This window comes from Scyliorhinus canicula, chromosome 17, assembly GCF_902713615.1.
Source record: "Scyliorhinus canicula chromosome 17, sScyCan1.1, whole genome shotgun sequence".
Lineage (NCBI taxonomy): Eukaryota > Metazoa > Chordata > Chondrichthyes > Carcharhiniformes > Scyliorhinidae > Scyliorhinus > Scyliorhinus canicula.
In genome coordinates, this window is record NC_052162.1 from 100,338,018 (window position 1) to 100,363,606 (window position 25,589).

General features: G+C 48.6%; 1 protein-coding gene across 3 annotated transcripts in view; it reads right to left on the minus strand.

Annotated features, from left to right (window-relative positions):
• Positions 1-25,589, minus strand: part of LOC119952139 (gamma-aminobutyric acid receptor subunit alpha-3-like) — a 514,541-nt gene that overhangs the window by 55,080 nt on the left and 433,872 nt on the right. For all 3 annotated transcript variants that reach the window (XM_038775725.1, XM_038775723.1, XM_038775726.1), the window contains 2 exons: positions 7,904-7,986; positions 7,378-7,521 (listed from right to left, as the gene is read on the minus strand). In XM_038775725.1, coding sequence (XP_038631653.1) covers positions 7,378-7,521; positions 7,904-7,986 — 227 coding nt within the window. The remainder of the gene's footprint in view (positions 1-7,377; positions 7,522-7,903; positions 7,987-25,589) is intronic.

Consider the following 25,589-nt stretch of genomic DNA (forward strand, 5'->3'; position numbering starts at 1 on the left):
AAACAGAAATAGACGCCACAATAAAGGAGAGTACAGAATACAGTGAAGATCAACGGCCAACTTTAAAAAGGAAGAATCTGGGAAGTAAAGCAGCAGGACCCTGTCCTGTTGGTTCAAGTGAGACAAGCCTGGGGAAATAAAAGAAAACTGTTGATTCGCCATGAATTTAACAGGGAGAGCTGAGGCTGGGATGTTGTCCATATTTGAACGTACTGAACTCCAACACAAATGGGACAGGAGTCTGACAAAATTGCTTGTACAAAGGGAAAATGATTCTCTTCAGATAATACATTCCCAGAAAAGAAATAACTATTTTTTATGTTTGCCTTCATCAAAGCCAACAGAGTTACTGTCCAAAAGCACAGTGCTAATAAAAGGGCTTACTGGCACAAGGCTAAAGATTCTCCTTATAAAAATTCACCAGTAGAGTAAGTGGGTGTAAAAATGGCCGTGGTTGTGCTGAGATTACCTATCGGGGCAGTTGATTTATTGTTAGGAAATGTGGAGTATCAGAGGTACTATGAGCAGAAAGTCAAATACTGTCCTGAACTGGGGAAACAGAAGAGAAGCAGAAAATCCAGTTCTGCTAGGGAGGGGTGGGGTGGGCAATAGAGCCATTAAGGATTATGGAAAAAGTAGGAAAGCCCTTCCTACTTTCCAAAGGCCAGGAGAATCGCAGAATTGTTGCAGTGCGGAAGGAGGCCATTTGGCCCATCGTGGCTGCACCAGCTCTCCAAACGAGCATCATGATTTAGTGCCACTCCCCTGTATTTTCTTCTATTCATTGCTTCTATTCAAATAATCATCTAATGTCCCTTGGAATGCTTCGATTGAACCTGCCTCCACCACACTTTTAGGTAGTGCATTCCAGACCCAAACCATTCATGTGTGAGGACGTTATTTTCACCTAAGGCTTTAAATATGACTGAGACAGAACCAATAAATATTAAAGAATCCAGAATTAGGCCAGTTTGCACTGAGTGCTGAATTTGGGTGCATGCATTTGAGTGCGAGATTGAGAGTTTGGTGACTGAGGGTTCATTTTTATCTAAAGTCTAGTATTTCTTTTATTTAGTTAATGAACTTAAAAGTTGCTGTTTGGTTGAGAAGAAGGTGAATTTTCAATCCCTTAACCGTTTTTTCTCAGAATTATATCTATCTTCTTCTTGAAATTATTTAATGGCTCAGATTCCATTGCACTATGGGGCAGCGAGTTCCACAAATTCACCACCCTCTGCGAGAAGTAGTTCCTCCTCATCTCTATATCTACTGCCTCTCAACCTATGTCTGTGACCTCTCATTCTGGATTGCCCCAAAAGGGGGAACATTTGGTTCCCGTTTACTTTATCAATTCTTTTTGCTACTTTATTTTCCTTGATCAGATCGCCTCTCATTCTTCTAAGCTGCAGCGAGTATAAGCCCAAACTGTTTCATCTTTCCTCATACCTCAGCCCTTTCATCCTTGGAATCAGAAAGAAATATCCCAAAGGAAAGGATTAGATTAGTGACTAATGAATCCCCAGAGTAACAGAAATTGAAAAGCCAATGGAGGGGTGAGGGGATTTTCCTCTTCTGTTTCGAGGGATCGGAAACAACGGAGTGGTCGGAGAATCGAGTGGGAATACAAAATGGTTTCCATCTCCTCCCACAGGATATCTCTTTAGTTCTCAGATTAAAGGGACGATCCTTTAAAACGGAGATGAGGAGGAATTTCTTCAGCCAGAGGGTGGTGAATCTGTGGAACGTTTTGCCGCAGAAGGCTGTGGAGGCCAAATCATTGAATGTCTTTAAGACAGAGATAGATAGGTTCATGATTAATAAGGGGATCAGGGGTTATGGGGACATAGCAGGAGAATGGGGATGAGAAAAATATCAGCCATGATTGAATGGCGGAGCAGACTCGATGGGCCGAGTGGCCTAATTCTGCTCCTATGTCCTATTGTCTTATGGTCAATGTAAATATAATTATCGGGACTTTACGTCTGATAGTTCCCCACGTTAAATTGTCCATTCACATTGGCATGAAGGAACACCATTGTGAATCACAGCAGGTCCCACACAACATGCACCTGGCAAGCAGAACCCACCAGAGGTGCATAGTTGAGTACAGCCCCCAGGGGAAGAGGATCATGACTGTGGGGGGTGGGTGTCATTTCTGTTGTGAGGGGTTGTGTTGCAGGTGGGGGGGGGGGGGGGGGTTGTATGGTGATATTTAAATTTTTATTTGCTTACATCGGGTCACTTTTTAAAAAGGGCACCACCGCCTGTCGTTCCATCTTCCTGTTCTTTCATTCTCTCTTTTGCCTTGCTGTGCTTGTTGTGGTCATTGCCGTGCTCTCCCGCCAGTTTGTGTTCCCTCCTCTCTCCTCTTATTCTTTACTTTTCTTTTGTTTTATAAATTTAGAGTACCCAATTCATTTTTTCCAATTAAGGGGCAATTTATTGTGGCCAATCCACCTAACCTGCACATCTTAGGGTTGTGGGGGTGAAACCCACGCAAACACGGTGAGAATGTGCAAAATCCACATGGACAGTGACCCAGAGCTGGGATCGAACCTGGGTCCTCAGCACCGTGAGGCAGCAGCTAACCACTGCACCACTCTACCGCCCACTCTTTCCTCTCCTCTGGCTCCCCTCTATTTTCCTCCTTCCCTTATCCTTCCTCCCTCCCTGTGTCCCCCCCCCCCCCCTCCGCCCTTTTCCCCCCTCCCCCCTCCTGCCTCCTCCTTCTCTGCTACTCCCCTTTCTTTTCAGCTGTGTTTGGCTACTTCCTCTTGCACTGCCCCCCCCCCCCCCCCCCCCCCCCCCCGCACCCCCCTCCGGACCGCCCTTCTGTTTTTTCTATCATGTCTTGGCTACTTTCCCATTGCACTTAGCTACTTGTTCATTTGTTGTTAATAGGTCCCTGAACAGTTGGGTGAATGGCTCCCATGTTTTGAGGAAGCCATCTTCTGACCCTCGAATGGCGAGCTTGATTTTCACCATTTGGAGAAATTCCGATTGGTCGGACAGCCAGTCGGCAGCTTTGGCTGGTGTTGCTGACCATCAGCTGAGCAGGATTCTGCAGCGAGCACTCAGGGAGGTAAAGGCAAGGGCGTCCGCCCTCCTCCCCATGAAGAGATCTGGCTGGTCAGATACCCCAAAGACCGCCACTTTCGGGCATGGCTCCGCCCTCATCCCCACCACTTTGGACATTGCCTCGAAGAAGGATGTCCAGTACCCAGCAAGTCTGGGGCAAGACCAGAACATGTGGGCGTGGTTGGCCAGGTCTCCTTGGCACCGTTCACATCTGTCTTCCACCTCCTGGAAGAACCTACTCATTTGCGTTCTTGTTAAGTTGCCTCTTTGTACAATTTTTTTTTGTTAGGTTGATGCTTGCGCACGTGGAGGTGGAGTTGACCCATGTAGTGCTTTGCTCCAGAGTCCCCACCCTATTTCGAGCCCCACGACTTCCTCCCATTTCCTCCTCGTTGCAGCCAGTACAGTATCGGCCCTCTCTATCAGTCGCTACAGTTTCCGAAGCTGAAGCAAATGGACAAAAACAAAAAAGAAAACAGACCGAGAGATGCAAATGACATCCACTCGGTTTTGTTTTGCTTGCTTTGTATATTTTTAGAAAGAGAAAAGAAGGATGGGGGGGGAGAAAGCATGCTCCCCTACTGGCATGCGTAATGAAATATTTTCTTTTTTGTATTTATACTTCCTCTGTTTTTATTTCCTCTCACTTTGTTTTTTTTAGTTCTAGTGTTTTTAATTTATTTTTGGTTTGTCTGTGTACACCTGTAAGTATACCATGCATAAAACCCAATAAAAACATTTATTAAAAAAAGCACACCACCAGCCCCCCCCCCCCCCCCCCCCCCCCACCCAACCTACCAGTGAGCACCCCTCTCATTTACTTTGGCAGGCGGTTACAAATACGGGCAAGGCAGCCCGGCAACACAGCCACCATGCAACCCTCTGCTTCCCGCCCAAGGTGACACTTTGCCAGACAAATGCCAAAATTCAGGCCAACATTTCTTCAGGAGAACCGCACTTGTGAAATGAACAAGGGAAGGACAAGTGCAGCTAACAGCGAGTTAATCACAACACCGTCACGGGATCAGATTCAAAAATCAAATCCACCTATTAATAAAGTGACAGTGGAGAACCCAGACACCTCACAGGCATCTCAAAGCAATTCAATCCAAACCATCACACTATAAATATGAATCATATTCATTTATTGTGGCCAATCCACCTAACCTGCATACCTGCATATGGGGGGGGGGGGGGGGGGGGGGGGGGGTGGTGAGGTGGTGCAAGGGGGTGGGTCACGGCAATGGAGATGAAAATTAGCAACTTTTTGAAATGGTCCAGCAGGCCACTCAGTTCAAGCACAATTAGGACTGGTTAACAAATGATGAATTTGCCGGTGACGAACGATTGCTAATGTCAAGTGGGAGGAGTTTGTTACTGTCCAGTGGGAGGGGTTTGTTACTGTCCAGTGGGAGGGGTTTGTTACTGTCCCGTGGGAGGGGTTTGTTACTGTCCAGTGGGAGGGATTTGTTATTGTCCAGTGGGAGGATATTGTTAATGTCCAGTGGGAGGGGGTTGTTACTGTCCAGTGGGAGGGGTTTGTTACTGTCCAGTGGGAGGGGTTTGTTACTGTCCCGTGGGAGGGGTTTGTTACTGTCCAGTGGGAGGGATTTGTTATTGTCCAGTGGGAGGATATTGTTAATGTCCAGTGGGAGGAGATTGTTACTGTCCAGTGGGAGGAAATTGTTGCTGTCCAGTGGGAGTAGATTGTTGCTGTCGGGGTGGGAGGAGTTTGTTACTGTCCAGTGGGAGGGGTTTGTTACTGTCCATTGGGAGAGGTTTGTTACTGTCCAGTGGGAAGGGTTTGTTACTGTCCAGTGGGAGGGGTTTGTTACTATCCAGTGGGAGGAGTTTGTTACTGTCCAGTGGGAGGGGTTTGTTACTGTCCCGTGGGAGGGGTTTGTTACTGTCCAGTGGGAGGAGATTGTTATTGTCCAGTGGGAGGATATTGTTAATGTCCAGTGGGAGGAGATTGTTACTGTCCAGTGGGAGGAAATTGTTGCTGTCCAGTGGGTGGAGATTGTTACTGTCCAGTGGGAGGGATTTGTTACTGTCCAGTGGGATGGATTTGTTACTGTCCAGTGGGAGGAGATTGTTACTGTCCAGGGGAGGAGATTGTTACTGTCCAGTGGGAGGAGATTGTTACTGTCCAGTGGGAGGAGTTTGTTAATGTCCAGTGGGAGGATACTGTTACTGTCCAGTGGCAGAGATTGTTGCTGTCCAGTGGGAAGAGATTGTTACTGTCCAGTGGCAGAGATTGTTACTGTCCAGTGGGAGGAGATTGTTACTGTCCAGTGGGAGGAGATTGTGATTGTCCAGTGGGAGGAGATTGTGCTTGTCCAGTGGGAGGAAATTGTTACTATCCAGTGGGTCGAGGTTGTTACTATCCAGTGGGAGGAAATTGTTACTGTCCAGTGGGAGGAAATTGTACTGTCAAGTGGGGGGTGTTTATTAATGTCCAGTGGGAGGAGATTGTGACTGTCCAGTGGGAGGAGATTGTGACTGTCCAGTGGGAGGAAATTGTTACTGTCCAGTGGGAGGAAATTGTTACTGTCCAGTGGAAGATTGTGACTGTCCAGTGGGAGGAAATTGTTCCTATCCAGTGGGAGGAAATTGTTACTATCCAGTGGGAGTAGATTGTTACTGTCCAGTGGGAGGAAATTGTTACTGTCCAGTGGAAGATTGTGACTGTCCAGTGGGAGGAAATTGTTCCTATCCAGTGGGAGGAAATTGTTACTATCCAGTGGGAGTAGATTGTTACTGTCCAGTGGGAGGAAATTGTTACTGTCCAGTTGGAGTAGATTGTTACTGTCCAGTGGGAGGAAATTGTTACTATCCAGTGGGAGTAGATTGTTACTGTCCAGTGGGAGGAAATTGTTACTGTCCAGTGGGAGGAAATTGTTACTGTTCAGTGGCAGATTGTGACTGTCCAGTGGGAGGAGATTGTTACTGTCCAGTTGGAGGAGATTGTGACTGTCCAGTGGGAGGAGATTGTTACTGTCCAGTGGGAGGAGATTGTGACTGTCCAGTGGCAGATTGTGACTGTCCAGTGGGAGAAGATTGATAATGTCCACTAGGAGGAGATTGTAATGTCCAGCAGAGAGAGAGTGTTACTGTCCAGTGGAAGGAGACAGTTTCTTTCCAGTGGGAGGTGATTGTTATTGTTCAGTAAGGGGAGATTCTTAACATTCAGTAGGAGGACAAGGAGATCGCCATCCAGTGGGAGAGATTGTTAATGTACATCAGTAGGAGATTGTTCATGTCCAGTGGGAGACATTGTTATTATCTATGGGAGGATATTGTTAATGTCCAGCAGTAGGAGACTGGTACTGTCCTGTGGGAGGAGGTTGTTAAAGTCCAGTGGGTGAAGATTGTTAATGTCCAATGGGAGGACATTGTTAAAGTCCAGGGGGAGGAGACTGTTAATGTCCAGGTGGTGGTGTTACAAAACTCTGGGCTGTGTGTGGTCAATTCCAACCCCACTTGCCCCGGAGTCACAACACAAATGAATTAACACATCATTCTTATAAAAATAGTCAAGATGTTGGGCTCTTGACTGTCCAATAATTACAGTCATTAGGTTTGCAGAGATAGTTATCAGATTCTGGTCTCAGCTTGCACCAGCTTTTTTCTGTTGAGAGTTATCAGATTCTGGATTCTGCCGGCATCAGCCTATTCTGAAAAAAGAGTTGTTCCCCACTGTGACCTTTTGGTGAGAATTAGCTGGCTATTTCTGGAGAAAACAGTGGGTAAAATAAAGGTTTTCTCCTTCAGCTGTTAAAGCAAAACTGAAAGCTCAGTGGGAACAAATCCAATCACCACCTGTAACCGGGCAGAGCACCACCTTTTATGACAATTCATTGGCCACCAGCCAAATCAATTAAATTGAGTCATCACAGAACTCCTGCTGCTGAAATGCTCTCCTTGAATTAAAGGCACAGGTCGCGGCTTCCTTCTGCATGAATGAAAATGGCAGGCTGGCTTAAAGACGCATGTCCATAAATCACCCATGGATCAAAAATGCAATGGCAAAAATAATACAGTGGTAAAATAAGGGAATAAGCAGAGGATAAACAGGAACAAACAGGAAGGACCCTTAGAGCGGTGATTCTCACTGTTCAGTCCAGTCCAGCCTTTAATTGTGCAGAAAAGTATTGAGGTTGTGTGGCCGCAGTTGGAATGTGTTAATGTAAAGAATTGCATTGTCATGTTGAACCTGTCCGATGATATGTTTATTTGCCTACTCTTCCTTAATCTTTCCTCGAGAATATATGTTATACACTAGCCTTAATTACCCACCTGTGTTTGATTGAATAACCTCTGTTCCAACAGTCTGTCCCAACAGATCATATTGATTCAATCGAGATCCATCCTCAGCAACAACCACCGATCTTGCTTTCCCATGAGTCCAGACATATAACACCTCGGACTTCGTATAGGCATCTGTTAAAATAATTCACCAATTTCATGAGTATGTGCATAACCTGACAGGTAACTGTGTTTCCCTGGACGATAGAGGTAAAATAGGGACTGCAGCTACCCCCTCCCAGTGCTGACAAAATTATATCTCATAATCCTGGCTTTTGCAGACTGCATGGCATGCGACATCCAACCCACTCTTCCAAGTTAGAAAAATAGGAACAAACAGTAGGACATTTATTCCAGGATTTCCCGCTCAACCAATATTGGGAATTTGGTGGAATCTTTGTATCAGGAGGGATTTGTGGTGACCCTGTTATGCTAACCAGTTTCCGGGCAGCAAATACGTTAAACCCCAGATTGAACTATAATTGAATTGATGGACCATTTGACAACCCGGACTTACAACTGCCGAATTTCAGTGGGCATGCGTGTGTATCCATGGGGAAGTCCTCCAGGTGCATTGGACACTCTGCATTTATTGTCAGCCTGCAGACATAGCAAAGGAAATAAACAGTTACCAATTTGAAAAGTCATGGCAAGTCATGGCCATATTCAAGTGCTTTTTAGGTAATTCTTATCCACTCCATCTGAGCGCACTCATAACTTATACATGTCAATTGAATATCCCCTCAACCTCCCTTCTTTTTTTGAATGAAAACAAATTTTATTGCCGATATAAAGAGACTCTGAGCAAGACTCGAAGGGACACAAAGCAAGCACCAACTTAAAAGTCTAGCTTATAAAGGTTTATGATAGAAATTCATATTCTATTTTTTAATTTTCCCCTCCCCACCCAAGAATTTCCTTAATTACACAATGTTGAAGGTTCATCCACTTTCTCTGAGACCAACTCAAAGCAGTGCCATAGTGCCTCCAGAATTTACTTTAACTCCCCTTAGTATTTCAGCCAAGACACTGAGGTCATTCAATTATTTTTTAGGTCATGGTACTCTTAACAACTGTGAATGCCATAGATTTTTGTTCGGGTTCCCATCAGATCGCGACCTGTCTTCCTTTTGTTTGATAAATTTAGAGTACCCAATTATTTTTTTCAATTAAGGGGAAATTTAGCGTAGCCAATCCACTACCCTGCACATCTTTTTGTGTTGTGGGGATGAGACCCACGCAGTCACGGGGAGAATATGCAAAGAGTGACCCGGATCCTCGGTGCCATGAGGCAGCAGTGCTAGCCACTGTGCCACCATGCCACCCTAAACCATTGGGTGCCGGGTTAACCAATCACAGCCCGGACTGTTGGTGGAATTGGCCTCAGTGCCCCTAGGTATAGAGGGGGGGAGTTTAGAATTAGCTACAGGCTTCTACTTCCTGAAGCTTCCCAAACTAACTCTGCTCACCACTTTCTGCCACAAGTCTCAATGAGGGCTGCTGTAGATTTCTTCTACAGTTGTAAATTAGAGCTGTTTTTCCTTCACTGAGTTTTCCAAACAGAGATGCAGCCCCATCTCCAGTCCACGTGTGAATGGTGAAGCTAGTATTTTCTCTGCTTGAAATGCAGATCCATGAGGCTACCACATTCTGTTGCCTCTCTCAACCTAGTGAGATGCATTCTCGCCAAAACAAAGCTACAACTACCGATATCTGTTTCCAAAATGAACTACCTGCTTCTGTCAGTAGAAACATACATGGATACAAGAAACGAAAGAACCACCTACCCAAGGCTCCATCCTGAATCACTATCCCTACAGCAAAGTGACACACACAACCTGTTCTAGGAAGAAATGCAGACTTAACTACCATTCAATTTCAAAGTTTTACATGATTTTGGAAGTCAACTCAGCCATGCTGAGTTGCGGGGATAGGGCAGGGGAGTGGGCTTAGGTACGGTGGTCTTCCGGAGGTTCGGTGCAGACTCAATGGATAGAATGTCCTCCTTCCGCACTGTAGGGATTCTATAATATTGAATTCCCTTTATTTGCCTCTTATTCATTTGTTCTCAAGCTTAGCAGAGCCATCAAAACTTTATGGTCATAGAGACTTCAGCTTCTGAAATGAGCCTTTCCTGTGGGCTTTATTTCATGGGCCGATCCTGTGGTTGCTGCTTGTATTTTTGTGTCCTTCAGGACCACTACTGCTGATCTTTCCCGATTGAAGCTGATCATTTATCACCTTTGGACATCACTATTAGTACCTGCGCACTGCATTCTTTCGCCCCCTTCCTCTTGTCCGTGAATTTCACATCTTTACTATTATCTTGAACATTCAACCAAGTAGGCAGATTGTGTTGAGAGTGGCAGATAGTGTTGAGGATTGTCAGAAGATACAGCAGGACATAGATAGATTGGAGACTTGGGCAGAGAAATGGCAAATGGAGTTCAATCCGGACAAATGTGTGGTAATGCATTTTGGTAGGTCTAACACAGAGGGGAAATATACCGTAAATGGCAAAACTCTTAGGAATATAGAAAGTCGGAGAGATTTGGGCCTGCAGGTCCAGATCTTTGAAGGTGGCAACACAAGTGAACAAGGTAGTCAAGAAAGAATATGGAATGCTTGCCTTCATTGGATAGGACATCGAGTATAAAGACTGGCAGGTCATGCGACAGTTGTATAGAACCTTGGTAAGGCCACACTTGGAATATTGCGCATAATTCTGGTCGCCGCACTACCAGAAGGCTGTTGTGGGAAGCATGGTAGCATAGTGGGCAGCACAGGAGCACAAGTGGCTAGCACTGTGGCCTCACAGCGCAGGGTCCCAGGTTTGATTCCCCACTCGGTCACTGTCTGAATGGAGTCTGCACATTCTCCCCGTGTCTGCGTGGGTTTCCTCCGGGTTCTCCGGTTTCTCCCACAATCCAAAGACGTGCAGGTTAGGTGGATTGGCCATGCTTATTTGCCCTTAGTATCCAAAAAAGGTTAGGAGAGGTTATTGGGTTTCGGGGATAGGGTGGCAGTGGCTTAAGTGGGTCGGTGCAGACTCAATGGGCCAAATGGCCTCCTTCTGTTTTATGATGTGGAGGCTTTGGAGAGGGTGCAGAGGAGGTTTATCAGGATGTTGCCTGGTCTGGAGGCTGTTAACTATGCAGAGAGGCTGAATAGACTCGGACTGTTTTCGCTAGAAAGACGGAGGCTGAGGGGAGACCTGATAGAGGTCTACAAGATTATGAGGGCATTGGATAGAGTGGATGGGCAGGCACTTTTCCCAGGGTGGAGGGGTCAGTCACCAGTGCGCTTAGGTTTAAGGTCTGAGGGGCAAGGTTGAGAGGAGATGTGTGAGCCAGGTTTTTTTACACAGAGGGTGGTGAGTGCCTGAAACGAGTTGTCGGGTGATTATGGAAGCAGATACATTAACGGCGTTCAAAAGACATTTCACCGACATAGGATCGGTATTGAGGGATATGGCACAAGGTAGTGTTAAGGGTTTTGGCAAAGGTTGGTATCATGACAGGTACAGGCTTGGAGGGCCGAAGGGCCTGTTCTTATGCTGTATTGTTCTTTGTCCTTTGTTCTAAGAGTCAGCCAAATCCAAAGTTGTGCAGGTTAGGTGGATGGGCCATGCTAAATTTTCCCTTAGTGTCCAAAGGTTAGGTTCGGTTATGGGGTGTGGGCCCAAGTAGGGTGCTCTTTCAGAGGACTGGTGCAGACTGGATGGACAGAATGGCCTTCTTCTGCATTGTAGGGATTTTAAGATTTAAACATTCCAGTAATTTTTCCTGCAGGTCCAGCAATTGCTGTATCCCTGCATCCCAGGGGCTGGTTTAGCTCACTGAGCTAAATCGCTGGCTTTTAAAGCAGACCAAGCAGGCCAGCAGCACGGTTCGATTCCCGTACCAGCCTCCCCGGACAGGCGCCGGAATGTGGCGACTAGGGGCTTTTCACAGTAACTTCACTGAAGCCTACTCGTGACAATAAGCAATTTTCATTTCATTTTTCATTTCATTCATTAGACACCTCTGGAACATATATATATATATATATATATCTCCCACAGGTACACCCTCTGGGTGTGATAGCTCTGTCATGAGCATCCACATCACTACTATCCTGCCCTTGATTTTCCATATTCTATTCCTGCAGCCCTCCATCCCCAAATAAACCAGTGTATGAGATACAAGGGGTGCAATTCTCCGCTCTCACGAAAATTCGGAGAATAGCGGGCGGCGTAAATTTTTACAGACACGCTGGTCCGACACCCTCCCGCTATTCTCCCCCCCCCCACGCCAGCCTCCCGACACGAATCGCTGCCCGCCGTTATTTTACGGCGAGCAGCGATTCTATCCTGGCCGATGGGCCGATTTCCAAGGCCTTTACGGCCGTTTTGCAAGCGTAAAACACACCTGCTCTGACCGTTCGTAAAAACGGCCGTAAAGTCCCGTTCTCGGGAACCATGGCACCGATTGGCACGGCCGTGCCAAGGGTGCCATGGGCCCGCGATCGGTGGGCACCGATCGTGGTCAGCGGGTACTTACCCCGCGCACTCTTTCTCCCTCCGCCGCCCCGATGGATCCATCCGCGGGGCTTCTGCGGGGCATAACGGCCCGCGCATGCGCGGGTTTCACGCACAAGCGCGATGACATCATCCACGCATACGCGGGTTGGAGTCGTCCAATCGGCGCATGCGCGGCTGACGTCATCTGACGCGTCAGCCATCGCTAACTCTGGCTAGCGGGCTTAACGAAATTCGTTAAGCCCGCGATGCCGGAGTTCACGGCCGCACGATGCTAGCCCCGACCGGGGAGCTGAATCGGTTCCCGGTCGGGGGAGCGGAGGCTGGCGTCAAACGCGCCCGTTTTTGACGCCAGCTTCCCGAGTTTTCGTAACTCGGGAGAATCGCGCCCAAGATCCATCGGGGAGGCGGAGGGAGAAAGAGTGCGCGGGGTAAGTACCAATCGGGGTAAGTACGGCCGTGCCAATCGGTGCCATGGTTCCCGAGAACGGGACTTTACGGCCGTTTTTACGAATGGTCAGAGCAGGTGTGTTTTACGCTTGTAAAAACGGCCGTAAAGGCCTTGGAAATCGGCCCATCGGCCAGGAGAGAATCGCTGCTCGCCGTAAAAAAACGGCGGGCAGCGATTCGTGTCGGGACGCGGGCGTGGGGGGGGGGGGGGGGGGGCGGGGGGGAGAATAGTGGGAGGGCGTCGGACCAGCGTGTCCGTAAAATTTACGCCGCCCGCTATTCTCTGAATTTTCGTGAGAGCGGAGAATTGCGCCCCTTGTTACTCCTCTCAATGGCTCAACATGTGTGATTTTATAAGTAATTGTGATTAATCATGAGAAGTGAAATTTGACTGTTTGATTAGTGTATTTGGTAGGAGCTGTCTTACCTATTACCTTAGCAGGCCTTTCCACTCTGTGATAGCCCCCACGAGGCCCACGGGGATGACCCGATTGATCTCCCCATGGGGCTCCTGGAGTACGAGCTGCTCCGCTGAGGAACAGAGACTCAACAGCGGGCTGGTTAATAAAAGCCGGCCCAGAAGGAGCCAACATCTCTGGATGGTCAAGGCTGAGATTTGGGGTGTTGCTTAGTTGCTGTGTTTCCTAGCTGTAAGGTCGGAAATAAACTACTTTTGACTCATCTTTTCGGGACTCCTCATTGACTGCAATACACTCCCTACGACCATCACCTTCTAGTATACCTCCTGTAATGAACATTTTTTTTCCAATTTCCAATTAATGGCAATTTAGCGTGGCCAATCGACCTACCCTTCACATCTTTGGGTTGTGGGGGTAAGACACACGCAGACACAGGGAGAATGTGCAAACACCCCGCAGACAGTGGCCCAGGGTCAGGATCAAACCCAGATCCTCGGCGCGGTGAGGCAGCAGTGCTAACCACTGCGCCACCCGCTATATTGAACATTTGAACATTTATGAAAACTGCCCAGTTTCAAAAGAATTATTTTTGAGGCCTATACAAACCTGTGCCAGAACTGTGGGACGCACTCAAGAAGGAACCATAGAATTCCTACAGTTTGGAAGGAGGCTGTTCAGCCCTTTGAGTCTGTACTAAACCTCTGAAAGGGCCCCCTATCTGGGCCCACTTGGCCACCCTAGCCCTGTAACCCCATAAACCCACTTAACCTGCACATCAAGGGACAATTTAGCATGGCCAATCCACCTAACCACCTACTTCTTTGGACTGTGGGAGGAAACCAGAGCACCCGGAGGAAATCCACGCAGACACGGGGAGAAAGTGCAAACTCCGCACAGGCAGTGACCCGAGGCTGGAATTGAACCCGGGTCCCAGGCGCTCTGGCGCAGCAGCGTTAAACCTGTGCCACCGTGCCAGAAAAAGGTAGAGTACGGAACCACATTTTCCAATCCAGAAAAAGGGTGGGACCTACAAACCCAATTAACCCTAGATATCGAGGGATATACAGCATTGAATCAGGTGGAAAAGGAGGGCTGATGGTAAGTATCGAAGGCTAAAAACAGCAGAATCCCTAGAGTGTGCAAAAAGGAAATTAGGAGAACAAAAAGGGGACGTGAAAGGAGACCGACAGGCAAATTAAAGAAAAATCCTAAATTGCGTTACAATTACATTCAGGGTGAAAGGATAACTAGGGAAAGAGTAGGGCCCATCAAGGACCACAGTGGTAAATCGTGTGTGGAGCTGGAGGACATTGGTAGAGTACTAAATTTGTGTCTGTGTACACTCATGAGAGGGGCAGTGTGGGTATCAAAATCAGGGAGAAGGACTGTAATAAAATTAAAAAGATTAACATACACAGAGAGGAGGTTCTGAATGATCTGGCAGGCTTAAAATAAACAAACCCCAGGGACCAGGTGAAATGTATGCCAGGCTATTCAGTGCGGGCAGGGAGGAAATAGCAGGGGTGCTGGAAATAATTTTTAATTCCTCTCTGGCCATAGGAGAGATGCCAGAGGACTGGAGGATGACCAATGTGGTACCATTATTAAAAAAGGGAGGAAGGGATAAACCAGTAGCTACAGACCAATCAGTCTAACTATTGGAAGCAAGAGAAACATAATTAATCTGTCTTTGGAGAAGCATGGAATAATCAAGAACAATCAGCATAATTTAGGAGAGGTCATCTCTGATCAACTTGATTGCATTTTGAAGAGGCATGTAGATGAGGGACGTGTATTTGACATAGTCTACTTAGACATCAGCATGATTTTTGATGAGGTTCCCCATGGGATGCAAGGAGATTTGGCAAATTGGATCCAAAATTGGCTGAGTGGCATCAAGCAGAAGGTGATGGTCGAGGGGTGTTTTTCTGACTGAAAGCCTCGTTCTAGTGGGGTCCCGCAGGGATCAGTTTTGGAGCCCTTTCTGTTTGTGGTTTATATAAATGATTTGCATATGAATGGAGCAGGATTAATCAGTATGTTCACGGATGATATGAAAATTGGTGGGGTGGTATGTAACAGCTCCAGGGATCCAGGTTTGATTGGCGGCTTGGGTCACTGTGCGGAGTCTGCACGTTCTCCCCGTGTCTGCGTAGATTTATACCGGGTGCTCTGGTTTCCTCCCATAGTCCAAAGATGTGCAAGTTAGGTGGATTGGCCATGATAAATTGTCCCATAATGTCCCAAAAGGTTAAGAGGGGTTACTGGGTTATGGAGATTGGGTGGAGGCATGGGCTTGAGTAGGGTTCTATTTCCAAGTGCCAGTGCAGACTCGATGGGTCGAATGGCCTCCTTCAGCACTGTAAATTCTATGATTTCATGATTCTTTGGCTGATTAGTGCAAATAGAATTCAGTCCGGATAATCGTGAGTTGATGCAGTTGGGAAGGACAAAGAAGGAAAGGGAATATCTTTTAAAAGGCAGGATCCTGGGAAGCACCCAAGGTTCTTGCTGGTGTTCAAAAGGCATCCTGACAAAGCCATTGATAGGGCGGGTATAGCGGGATACGGCATAAGGAAGTGTTGAGGGTTTTGGCCAAGGTTGGCATCATGACCGGTACAGGCGTGGAGGGCTGAAGGGCCTCTTCCTGTGCTGTAATTTTCTTCGTTCTTTGATCAGAGGGGCCTTGGCGTGCATGTACCCCGGTCCTTTAAGGTAGCAGAGCAGGTGGATACAGTGGTTAAGGAGGAATATGGTATACTTGCCTTTGTTAGCCGAGGGGTAGAGTTTAAGAGCGGGGGGGTTATGCTGGAACTGGATAAAAAGTTGGTTAGGCCACAGCTAGAGTATTGTGTGCAGTTCTGGAATCCACATTATAGGAGGGATGTGATAGCTCCGGAAAGGGTGCAGAGGAGAGTTACCAGGATGTTGCCTGGGCTGAAGTGTGTTAGTTATGATGGAGTTGGATTCTTTTCCTTGGAACAGAGGAGGCTGGAGAGGACATGATAGAGATATATAAAATTCTGAGGGGCACAGATAGAGTAGACAGGAATAAACTTTTCCTGTTGATGGAGGGATCAATGACTGGCAGAATAGATTTAAGGTCGGGGGCAGGAGGTTTAGAGAGAATGCGAGGAAAAACGTCTTTTACCCAGAGGATGGGAGTTCAAAATTCGCTGCCTGAAAGGGTGATGGAGGCAGAGACCCTAGTAACATTTAAGAAGTATTTAATATACTTTTTAATGATTTTCATTTTTATTTATAACAAAAAAGAAAAGGTAAGAACGCACAGGAAACATACATAAACATGAGGCATATTAACAGTGAATTGGCCAAAATAACAGGTGTATTATTAACTATATAGATGTTTCCCATGGTATTAAAACATACCAGGGGTGTGTTTGAGGTCTTGAGGTGCAACCTGTTAGTTGCCTTGGTAGCATCACTGGGTTATTTGCCTCCCTCAGTACCCTTTGACCGCTCTGTAATTGCTTTTCAATTCCCTCTGGGTGTTGGCTTCCCTTCTCCCTTCTCTCCCCCTATTTTCTGCTATTTTCTGGTCCTTCCTGAATATAATATCAGGTTTCCAGAGGGTTCGTTTTTAGCCACTAGCCTTGGTTCTGCATAGGATGTCCAGCCGTACTTGGATACATACATCGGCAGCAAGGTAGCATGGTGGTTAGCATAAATGCTTCACAGCTCCAGGGTCCCAGGTTCGGTTCCTGGCTGGGTCACTGTCTGTGCGGAGTCTGCACGTCCTCCCCGTGTGTGCGTGGGTTTCCTCCGGGTGCTCCGGTTTCCTCCCACAGTCCAAAGATGTGCGGGTTAGGTGGATTGGCCATGCTAAATTGCCCGTAGTGTCCTAAAAAGTAAGGTTAAGGGGAGGTTGTTGGGTTACGGGTTTAGGGTGGATACGTAGGTTTGAGTAGGGTGATCATTGCTCGGCACAACATCGAGGGCCTGTTCTGTGCTGTACTGTTCTATGTTCTCTCCCTCCCCCCTCCCCTCTACCTTCTTTTCCCCCTTCTTTCCCCCTGTCTAGCTCGGTCCCATCCCCAAGAGGCTGGTGGATTGCTTCCAAGTATCTGATCGTCTGATGGCAAATGTTATTTTCTCCAATTTTAGGAACTCCACCAAATCAGAGAGCCAGTCTGTGGCCATGTGTGGTGCTGCTGATCTCCAGCCGAGCAGGTGTCTCCAGCAGGTGATCAGGGAGGCAAAGGCTCGGACATCCCGAAGACTGCCACCATCGGGCATGGCTCCACCCTCACCCGCAACCCTGGACATGGCTTCAAAAAAGGAGGTCCAGTACCCGACAAGCTTGGGGCAGGCCCAGAGCATGTGGGTGTGGTTGGCCGGGCCTACCTTCCACCTTTGGGAAGAACCTGCTCATGTGTGTTCTGGTCAGGCATGACCTGTGGCATCATCCTTAGCTGCATTAGGCTCAAAGGAGGCATCTAATGTCACCGGAATTCATTTATGGTTGTTGCAGATGGGGGCCAATAGTGGTCATTGCACCAAAATTAAGGGGGTGCCTGACCTGGTTCCAGGTCCTTACTGTGGCCACTACCACTGGGTTTCTCGAGTACTTGGCTGGGGGAACTGGGAGTGGGGCCTTAACCTCCTCTATATAGACATCCATTTAAGAAGTATTTAGATGCGCACTTGTGATCCCAGGGCTTACACGGTCAAGTGCTGGAAAATGGGATTAGAATAGTTAGGTGGTTGTTTTTGACTGGTGCAGACATGATGAGCCTTGTGAGCTTGGTGTAGACGTCTCTGACCCAATAACTCTCTCCAGTCTCTTAAACAATGTCTCAGAGTTCTATGATTCCCTGATATTTCAGCCTTGAATAAAAAGTTGTTTTGCTACTTGCAAAGCATTTAAACGTTCATAAAATGTTGCATCAATTGTAGTATGCACTGGAACAGGAGGATTATCACAAAGAGCAGAAGGCAATTTGGGATTAGTCGGTAACGTTGATATCCTCCAGCCATCTGAAGAGAATTATTTCCCTGAACTGCCCATGCTCGGCTGATAATCAATTTAATTCTGATCCATCAGCCAAAATTTTACACATTGTTTCATCAATCACGGCATGATTCCTTTCACAAAGACCTTTGTTAAAATGACCCTCAGCTGTTGTATTCATTACGATATTCACATTCTGGCACGTCTCTGAATTCATCACTGTTAGCAAATTCACCTCCATTATCGACCAAAGGTTTTGCACTTTCCCCAAGTCAGTTCCCTATCCGTTCTCCTTAATTTTTACTTATGACCTTATTATATATTTGTGTAGAAATACTAAATCTTGTAGTCAGGTAAATAAAAAGTAAGATACCTTTTGCTCCATGGCAACTACCCCATTGAAGTTAAGATATAGATTAATCTTACTGGCTTGACAAGTTGCTGGAGGGAAAGAAAATCTTTAAAGGTAAATGGATGGGTGCAACTTACCAAATGTATGTGTTTTACAAAAATAATGGCATGTATGAAGCAATACTGGTAGGAGGCCAAGAGGAAAGGTAGCAGACAAAGTAAATTTTGAGGTGAACAGAATCAGCAGGGGAGGGGGAGAGAGAGAGAGAGAGTCAGCACCTTCAGGGGAGGGAGGGAGAGAGTCAGCACCTTCAGGGGAGGGGGGGAGAGAGTCAGCACCTTCAGGGGAGGGAGGGAGAGTCAGCACCTTCAGGGGAGGGAGGGAGAGTCAGCACCTTCAGGGGAGGGAGAGAGAGAGTCAGCACCGTCAGGGGAGGGAGAGAGAGTCAACACCAGGGGAGGGAGAGAGAGTCATCACCGTCAGGGGAGGGAGAGAGAGAGTCAGCACCTTCAGGGGAGGGAGAGAGAGAGACCCAGCACCTTCAGGGGAGGGGGGAGAGAGAGTCAGCAACTTCAAGGGAGGGAGGGAGAGAGTCAGCACCGTCAGGGGAGGGAGAGAGAGAGTCAGCATCTTCAGGGGAGGGAGGGAGAGAGTCAGCACCGTCGGGGGAGGGGGGGGGAGAGAGTCAGAACCTTCAGGGGAGGGGGGAGAGACAGTCAGCACCTTCAGGAGAGGGGGAGAGAGAGTCAGCACCTTCAGGAGAGGGGGAGAGAGTCAGCACCTTCAGGAGAGGGGGAGAGAGTCAGCACCTTCAGGGGAGGGGGGAGAGAGAGTCAGCACCTTCAGGGGAGGGAGGGAGAGAGCCAGCACCTTCAGGAGAGGGAGAGAGAGAGTCAGCACCTTCAGGGGAGAGAGAGAGAGTCAGCACCTTCAGGGGAGGGGGGAGATAGTCAGCACCTTCAGGGGAGGGGGGGAGAGAGAGTCAGCACCTTCAGGGGAGGGAGAGAGAATCAGCACCTTCAGGGGAGGGAGAGAGAGAGTCAGCACCTTCAGGGGAGGGAGAGAGTCAGCACCTTCAGGGGAGGGGGGGAGAGAGAGTCAGCACCTTCAGGGGAGGGGGAGAGAGTCAGCACCTTCAGGGGAGGGAGAGAGAGTCAGCACCTTCAGGGGAGGGAGAGAGAGTCAGCACCTTCAGGGGGCGGGGGGAGAGAGAGAGAGTCAGCACCGTCAGGGGAGGGAGAGAGAGAGTCAGCATCTTCAGGGGAGGGAGGGAGAGAGTCAGCACCGTCGGGGGAGGGGGGGGGGAGAGAGTCAGAACCTTCAGGGGAGGGGGGAGAGACAGTCAGCACCTTCAGGAGAGGGGGAGAGAGTCAGCAGCTTCAGGGGAGGGGGGAGAGAGAGTCAGCACCTTCAGGGGAGGGAGGGAGAGAGCCAGCACTTTCAGGAGAGGGAGAGAGAGAGTCAGCACCTTCAGGGGAGGGGGGAGAGAGAGCCAGCACCTTCAGGAGAGGGAGAGAGAGAGTCAGCACCTTCAGGGGAGAGAGAGACAGTCAGCACCTTCAGGGGAAGGGGAGAGAGAGTCAACACCTTCAGGGGAGGGGGAGAGAGAGTCAGCACCTTCAGGGGAGGGGGAGAGAGAATCAGCACCTTCAGGGGAGGGATAGAGAGAGTCAGCACCTTCAGGGGAGGGGGAGAGAGAGAGAGAGAGAGTCAGCACCTTCAGGGGAGAGAGAGAGAGAGTCAGCACCTTCAGGGGAGGGAGAGAGAATCAGCACCTTCAGGGGAGGGGGAGAGAGAGTCAGCACCTTCAGGGGAGGGGGGGAGAGAGAGTCAGCACCTTCAGGGGAGAGGGGAGAGAGTCAGTGATGTGGCATCAATTCGACTCAAGACACATTTAGGATCCGAACTGTGGCTTTAATCAGCTAGTTGTGAGCCCGGTGATCGACTACAGAGAATGGCTGACCGCCTGGAACTCTGGGTACTTATACCCCACCTCAGAGGCGGGGCCTACTTGCCTCTCGACCAATTGGAGAGCATTCACATGACTAGTCCCAACCAATCGGACGAGAGGCACATGACCAGCCAGAGCCAATGGGAAGCCAGTACTCTGCACCAATGGCAGTGCTCATATCCATACCACCACAGTCAGCACCTTCAGGGGAGGGGGGAGAGAGGCAGCACCTTCAGGGGAGGGGGAGAGAGAGGCAGCACCTTCAGGGGAGGGGGAGAGAGAGGCAGCACCTTCAGGGGAGGGAGAGAGAGTCAGCACCTTCAGTGGAGGGGGGAGAGAGCCTGAACTTAAACCAGCAGTTGAAAACAACTCGCACAGCACCCTGGAAAAAGCAGTCTGCACCACCCAAAGTGAAGAGAACAAAAAGAAATCAAAAACAAAAAAAGATGATTTGTTTTTCGAAGATTACTACTCAGACATGGCTGAGTTATTCGGGTACGCTGATCACAGCATCAGCGACACGGTCGCAAAGCTCAACACGAATCTACTCGTGGTAGATGAATCCAACCAAGATGATTTGGTTTTCGAACAATACTACTCAGACATGGCTGAGTTATTCGGATATGCAAGCAAGCACACCAGCTTTCAAGGCAGATAACATAATAAATCGATACCACAAGCACAGAAAAAAGTCCATGTCAGTCAACATCAGTGGTTCGACCATGCAAAAAACCATGGGATGATGTATTGGTTACTTAAAATAACAAGGAACACCAACAACAGTCACAACGGAGTTGCAATATCAATATCACCACGTCAAAAACAACAAAAGAAAAAACTCTGAACAAAATTCATCAAGTTTGGACTCATAAATGTTTTTATTAAGATTGGACTCATAAATTTAAATTGGCTTTGTAAAATATGCAATAGAACCATCACTTGTATAGATACACATATAATAAGTAACTGTTTTGTACAAATTTCTTTAACGATGTACAGAAAATATGTAAAGAAAAAAGGGGGGATGTAGTGATTGCAGATCTGAGTAGATGCAATACAACTGAGCAAGCAATAGAGGGAGCACGGGAGAGCTATATATACACAGGGACAGGAAGTGACGAGACACTTCACGGAAGGCAGAACTCGTAGCAGGACACAGACACAAGCAGGCAGCATTTGAGGTAGCCGTAAGTTAAGGTCTGAAGAGAGAACGAATTCACAATAATGCATCTTCTCCACATTTGAGACTACGAGCTTTATTAAGACCCGAGGAGCAACACAAGGGGAGGGAGAGAGAGAGTCAGCACCTTCAAGGGAGGGAGAGAGAGTCAGCACCTTCAAGGGAGGGAGAGAGAGTCAGCACCTCCAGGGGAGAAAGAGTCAGCACCTTCAGGGGAGGGGGGAGGGGGGAAGAGAGTCAGCACCTTCAGGGGAGGGGGAGAGAGAGTCAGCACTTTCAGGGGAAGGAGAGAGAGAATCAGCATCTTCAGGGGAGGGAGAGAGAGTCAGCACCTTCAAGGGAGGGAGAGAGAGTCAGCACCTTCAGGGGAGGGAGAGAGCGAGTCAGCACCTTCAGGGGAGGGAGAGAGTCAGCACCTTCCGGGGAGGGAGAGAGAGTCAGCACCTTCCGGGGAGGGAGAGAGAGTCAGCACCTTCAGGAGAGGGGGGGGGGGGGGGGAGAGTCAGCACATTCAGGGGAGGGAGAGAGAGAGTCAGCACCTTCAGGGGAGGGAGAGAGAGTCAGCACCTTCAGGGGAGGGAGAGAGCGAGTCAGCACCTTCAGGAGAGGGGGGGGGGGGGGGGGGGGGGAGTCAGCACATTCAGGGGAGGGAGAGAGAGAGTCAGCACCTTCAGGGGAGGGGGGAGAGAGTCAGCACCTTTGGGGGAGGGGGAGAGAGAGTCAGCACCTTCAGGGGAGGGAGAGAGAGAGTCAGCACCTTCAGGGGAGGGAGAGAGAGAGTCAGTACCTTCAGGGGAGGGGGGAGAGAGTCAGCATCTTTGGGGGAGGGAGAGAGAGAGTCAGCACCTTCAGGGGAGGGAGAGAGAGAGTCAGCACCTTCAGGGGAGGGGGGAGAGAGTCAGCACCTTCAGGGGAGGGGAGAGAGAGTCAGCACCTTCAGGGGAGGGCGAGAGAGAGAGTCAGCACCTTTACTTTGATAAGGAATGAGTTTAAAGTCCCTCTTGCTTTGTTACTTCGAGCAGATTTTAAAAATATAAATAACCAAGAAAACTGCTGATTAATGAAAGTCCTGAGGGTCTGCTTTTCCTCTGACTGTTTGCGATTTGTCCTCTTGTGAAATATCTGCTCGACTCTAACTTAATTTACAATCTGTAAAATGGGAACATTGCTGAAGCTGATGTGGGATTTGGTTGAAATGGAATCATAGAATCCCTGCAGTGTAAAAGTTGGCCATTCAGCCCATCAAGCCTGTACTGACCTCCGAAAGAGCACCCAAACCTAGGCCCACGAACAACATTATTTCCGTAACCACATCTAACCTTCGGACACGAATGGGCAATTTTAGCATGGCCAATCCACCTAACCTGCACATTTTTGGACTGTGGGAGGAAACCCATGCAGACCAGGGGAGAACATGCAAACTCCACACAATCAGTCACCCAAGACCAGAATCGAACCTGGGTCTCTGGTACTGTCAGGCAGCTGTGCTAACTACTGTGCTGCCCTTGAGTTTGCTGCTCAGTTCTGTCTGCTCAAGTATAAAGGAGGCAGGAGCTTTGGACAGTGAGCTTTCGACTCCTCCTCAACGCCTCCCTCCGAAACCCTCAAGCTGCGCCTCCTCCACACATGGGTGAGCCATCGAATCTCCGTAATGATAGAGAAAGCTGCCATGTACAAGGCGGCGGTCGCGACTCTGAAGTAGCATTTCGTGAAGCCCATAAATGAGGTGTTCGCGCGGCACCTCCTGACTACTCGCCGTCAATGCGCCGAGGAATCGCTGGACGAGTACCGAGAGAATCTGATCCTACTCGCAAGGAACTGCAACTATCGGGATGTGATGGCAGAGGGGCACATGAAGCTACTGATCCGGGACACCTGCGTGGCTGGGGTCCGGTATAACTACGTCAGGCAGCACCTGCTGGAAAACGGGGCTACAGACCTGCAGGACATGGTAAAACTAGCCACCTCGTTAGAGGTGGCCTACCAGAGCCTCAGTGAGTTCCCCGCAGACCCAGCGAACCCCTGGTGGGCACCACCGACGCGCCCTCCACCAGACCCGATTAAGTCACAGGCCTGTGCCGCGCGGCTGCCCGTCCAGACCGGGGAACTGCCGTGCTACTTCTGAGGCCACGGCCAACACCACCGGCAGCATTGCCCTGCCCGCACAGCGATGTGCAACGACTGTGGCAAAAAGGGACACTTCGCCAGAGTCTGTCTGGGCCGACCTAAAGCCCAGAGTTCGAAAGCTTACCAGGCCCGACCCATGGACTCACAGGCCCGCAGACCCCGCAATGTGGCTGCGTGCTTGCCGGGAACGCCCCCTTCAGACGCATCATCAGCCTCGTGCGACTCATGGCAGGTGGCCAATATCCATGAGGAAACTGCTGGACATTCAGATGATTTTGCTGAGGGGCAACATGCAGATGGGGCAGAGATACTGAGATAGTGGGTGCGAGTTCTGCACTAGTTCTGAGCTATGCTTCACATGCACATCGATCCTAACAGGTGATACATTTGCCACAGCAATAACCACAAATTACATTGTGTTTTTAAAAAAATATACATTTATTGAATTATCAAATATAAACCGTAACAACAATATTAACAAAGAAGTAAACACATATAAATACAGAATCAAAAAGGCGATTAATAAAGAGAATGGTTTAGGCAACTCTGATATTTAAACCAACCCCTTATAACTCAATCCCGCTAACTCTTGACTGTGTCCAGTTCTTTAAAGAGTGAAAGGAATGGCCGCCATTTCTGGTAGGACCTCCCGACTGAGTCTAATGGTGTACTTAATCTTTCTGAGATGTAGGAATTACATCATGGACGGTTTTCTCTGCCCCATCGGGTGTGACACGCCATCGGAATTCGGAATTCTCCGTTTCGCTAGCTAGTCAATGGAGTTTCCCATTGGGGACAGCCCCACTCCGTCAGGCTGTCGACAAAATGGAGAATCCCGACGGTGGAGAATTCAGTCCCATGTCTTCCATCCATGTAAATGCTTTAGGTGGCATGGGGGACCTCTAATTAAGCAGTGGCAGTGTGGCACAGTGGTTAGCACTTCTGCTTCACAGTGCCAGGGACCCAGGTTCGATTCCAACCTCGAACGACTGTGTGGAGTTTGTATATTCTTCCCGTGTCTACGTGGGTTTTCTCTGGGTGCTCCGGTTTCCTCCCACAGTCCAAAGATGGGTGGATAGGATATGCTAAATTTCCCCTTGGTGGGGTTACAGAAGGGGGATCAGATCTAGGTTAGGGTGCTCGATCAGAGGGTCGCTGCATGCTGGCTGGGCCGAAAGGCCTATTTCTGCACTGTAGGGATTCTGTGATGATTCTAAGATACTCTATTCAAAGCGTAGGATCTGAAGAAAGGATGAGGTTATATAGATTTGTGATAGACCCTCTGTTCTGTTAAACCAAGGACAGGATCTTCTCCAACAAGGAAGAAGTTAGGGTGTGGGGAAGGAAGGAAATAACTTACATGAGAAATCCCAAATTTGAAAGAAACAAAAAATGTTGGAGCCGATCAGACGATATCGGTTTGTGAGACTCTCAAGGCTGGCAAAATCTCCATCCGGAAATTAGTCACTGAAGTGCACAAGACCTCCTATTCTCCAAGACCTGAACAATGGGTCCAAGCTCGAAGGAACAAAGAGATGATAGTCGCAAATAAGGGCAAGCGAGAGAAGGTGGATGTGCTGCCGGAGCGGTTTCCAAATCCTGAGGATAGAGTTTACCACAGGAGAGAAGGACAGCGGTGTAGTAATTATGGCGTGTAGTGCAAGAACGAGTCTCCATTTTACTCCATTTTGATCCAGGGGCACGAAGCCAATCTAAGATGTTCTGTATGTTGGCAGTCCAAGAATAAAACTGAATATTCGGGAAGACTAAACCTCCAGATTCCCTGTCTGTCTGAAGCAGAGCGCTGCGGACTCTGGGACTCTTAGCTGCCCAAATGCAAGGTTAAATTAATTTGTTAATTGTAATAAAAAAATGATTTGGGCATAAAATAGGGATACATTGAAATAAAAATGGGAATCGTGGGAGCACAGCTATCTTGATGGTTTGGTTGCTGCCTGCCTAGGAGGCTAGTAAGGCGCCGGAGTGATTTCCGGAGCTCCAGTGCCGGAAAGCCAGCGCGCCACGGCTGGCACGAATTTGTTGTTTGTAGTGTATATAAATGATTTGGAGGAAAAAGGAAAAAGGGTTCCCGTCACAGCACAGCCCCCGGGCAATATGGTGGACAGGGGCCCGAAGAGGAGGAACATAAGCCCCACGGAACTAGCCCACCCGCTGATCGGTAGGCCCCGATCGCGGGCCGGGTTACCTGGGAGGTTCACACACCCCCCCCCCC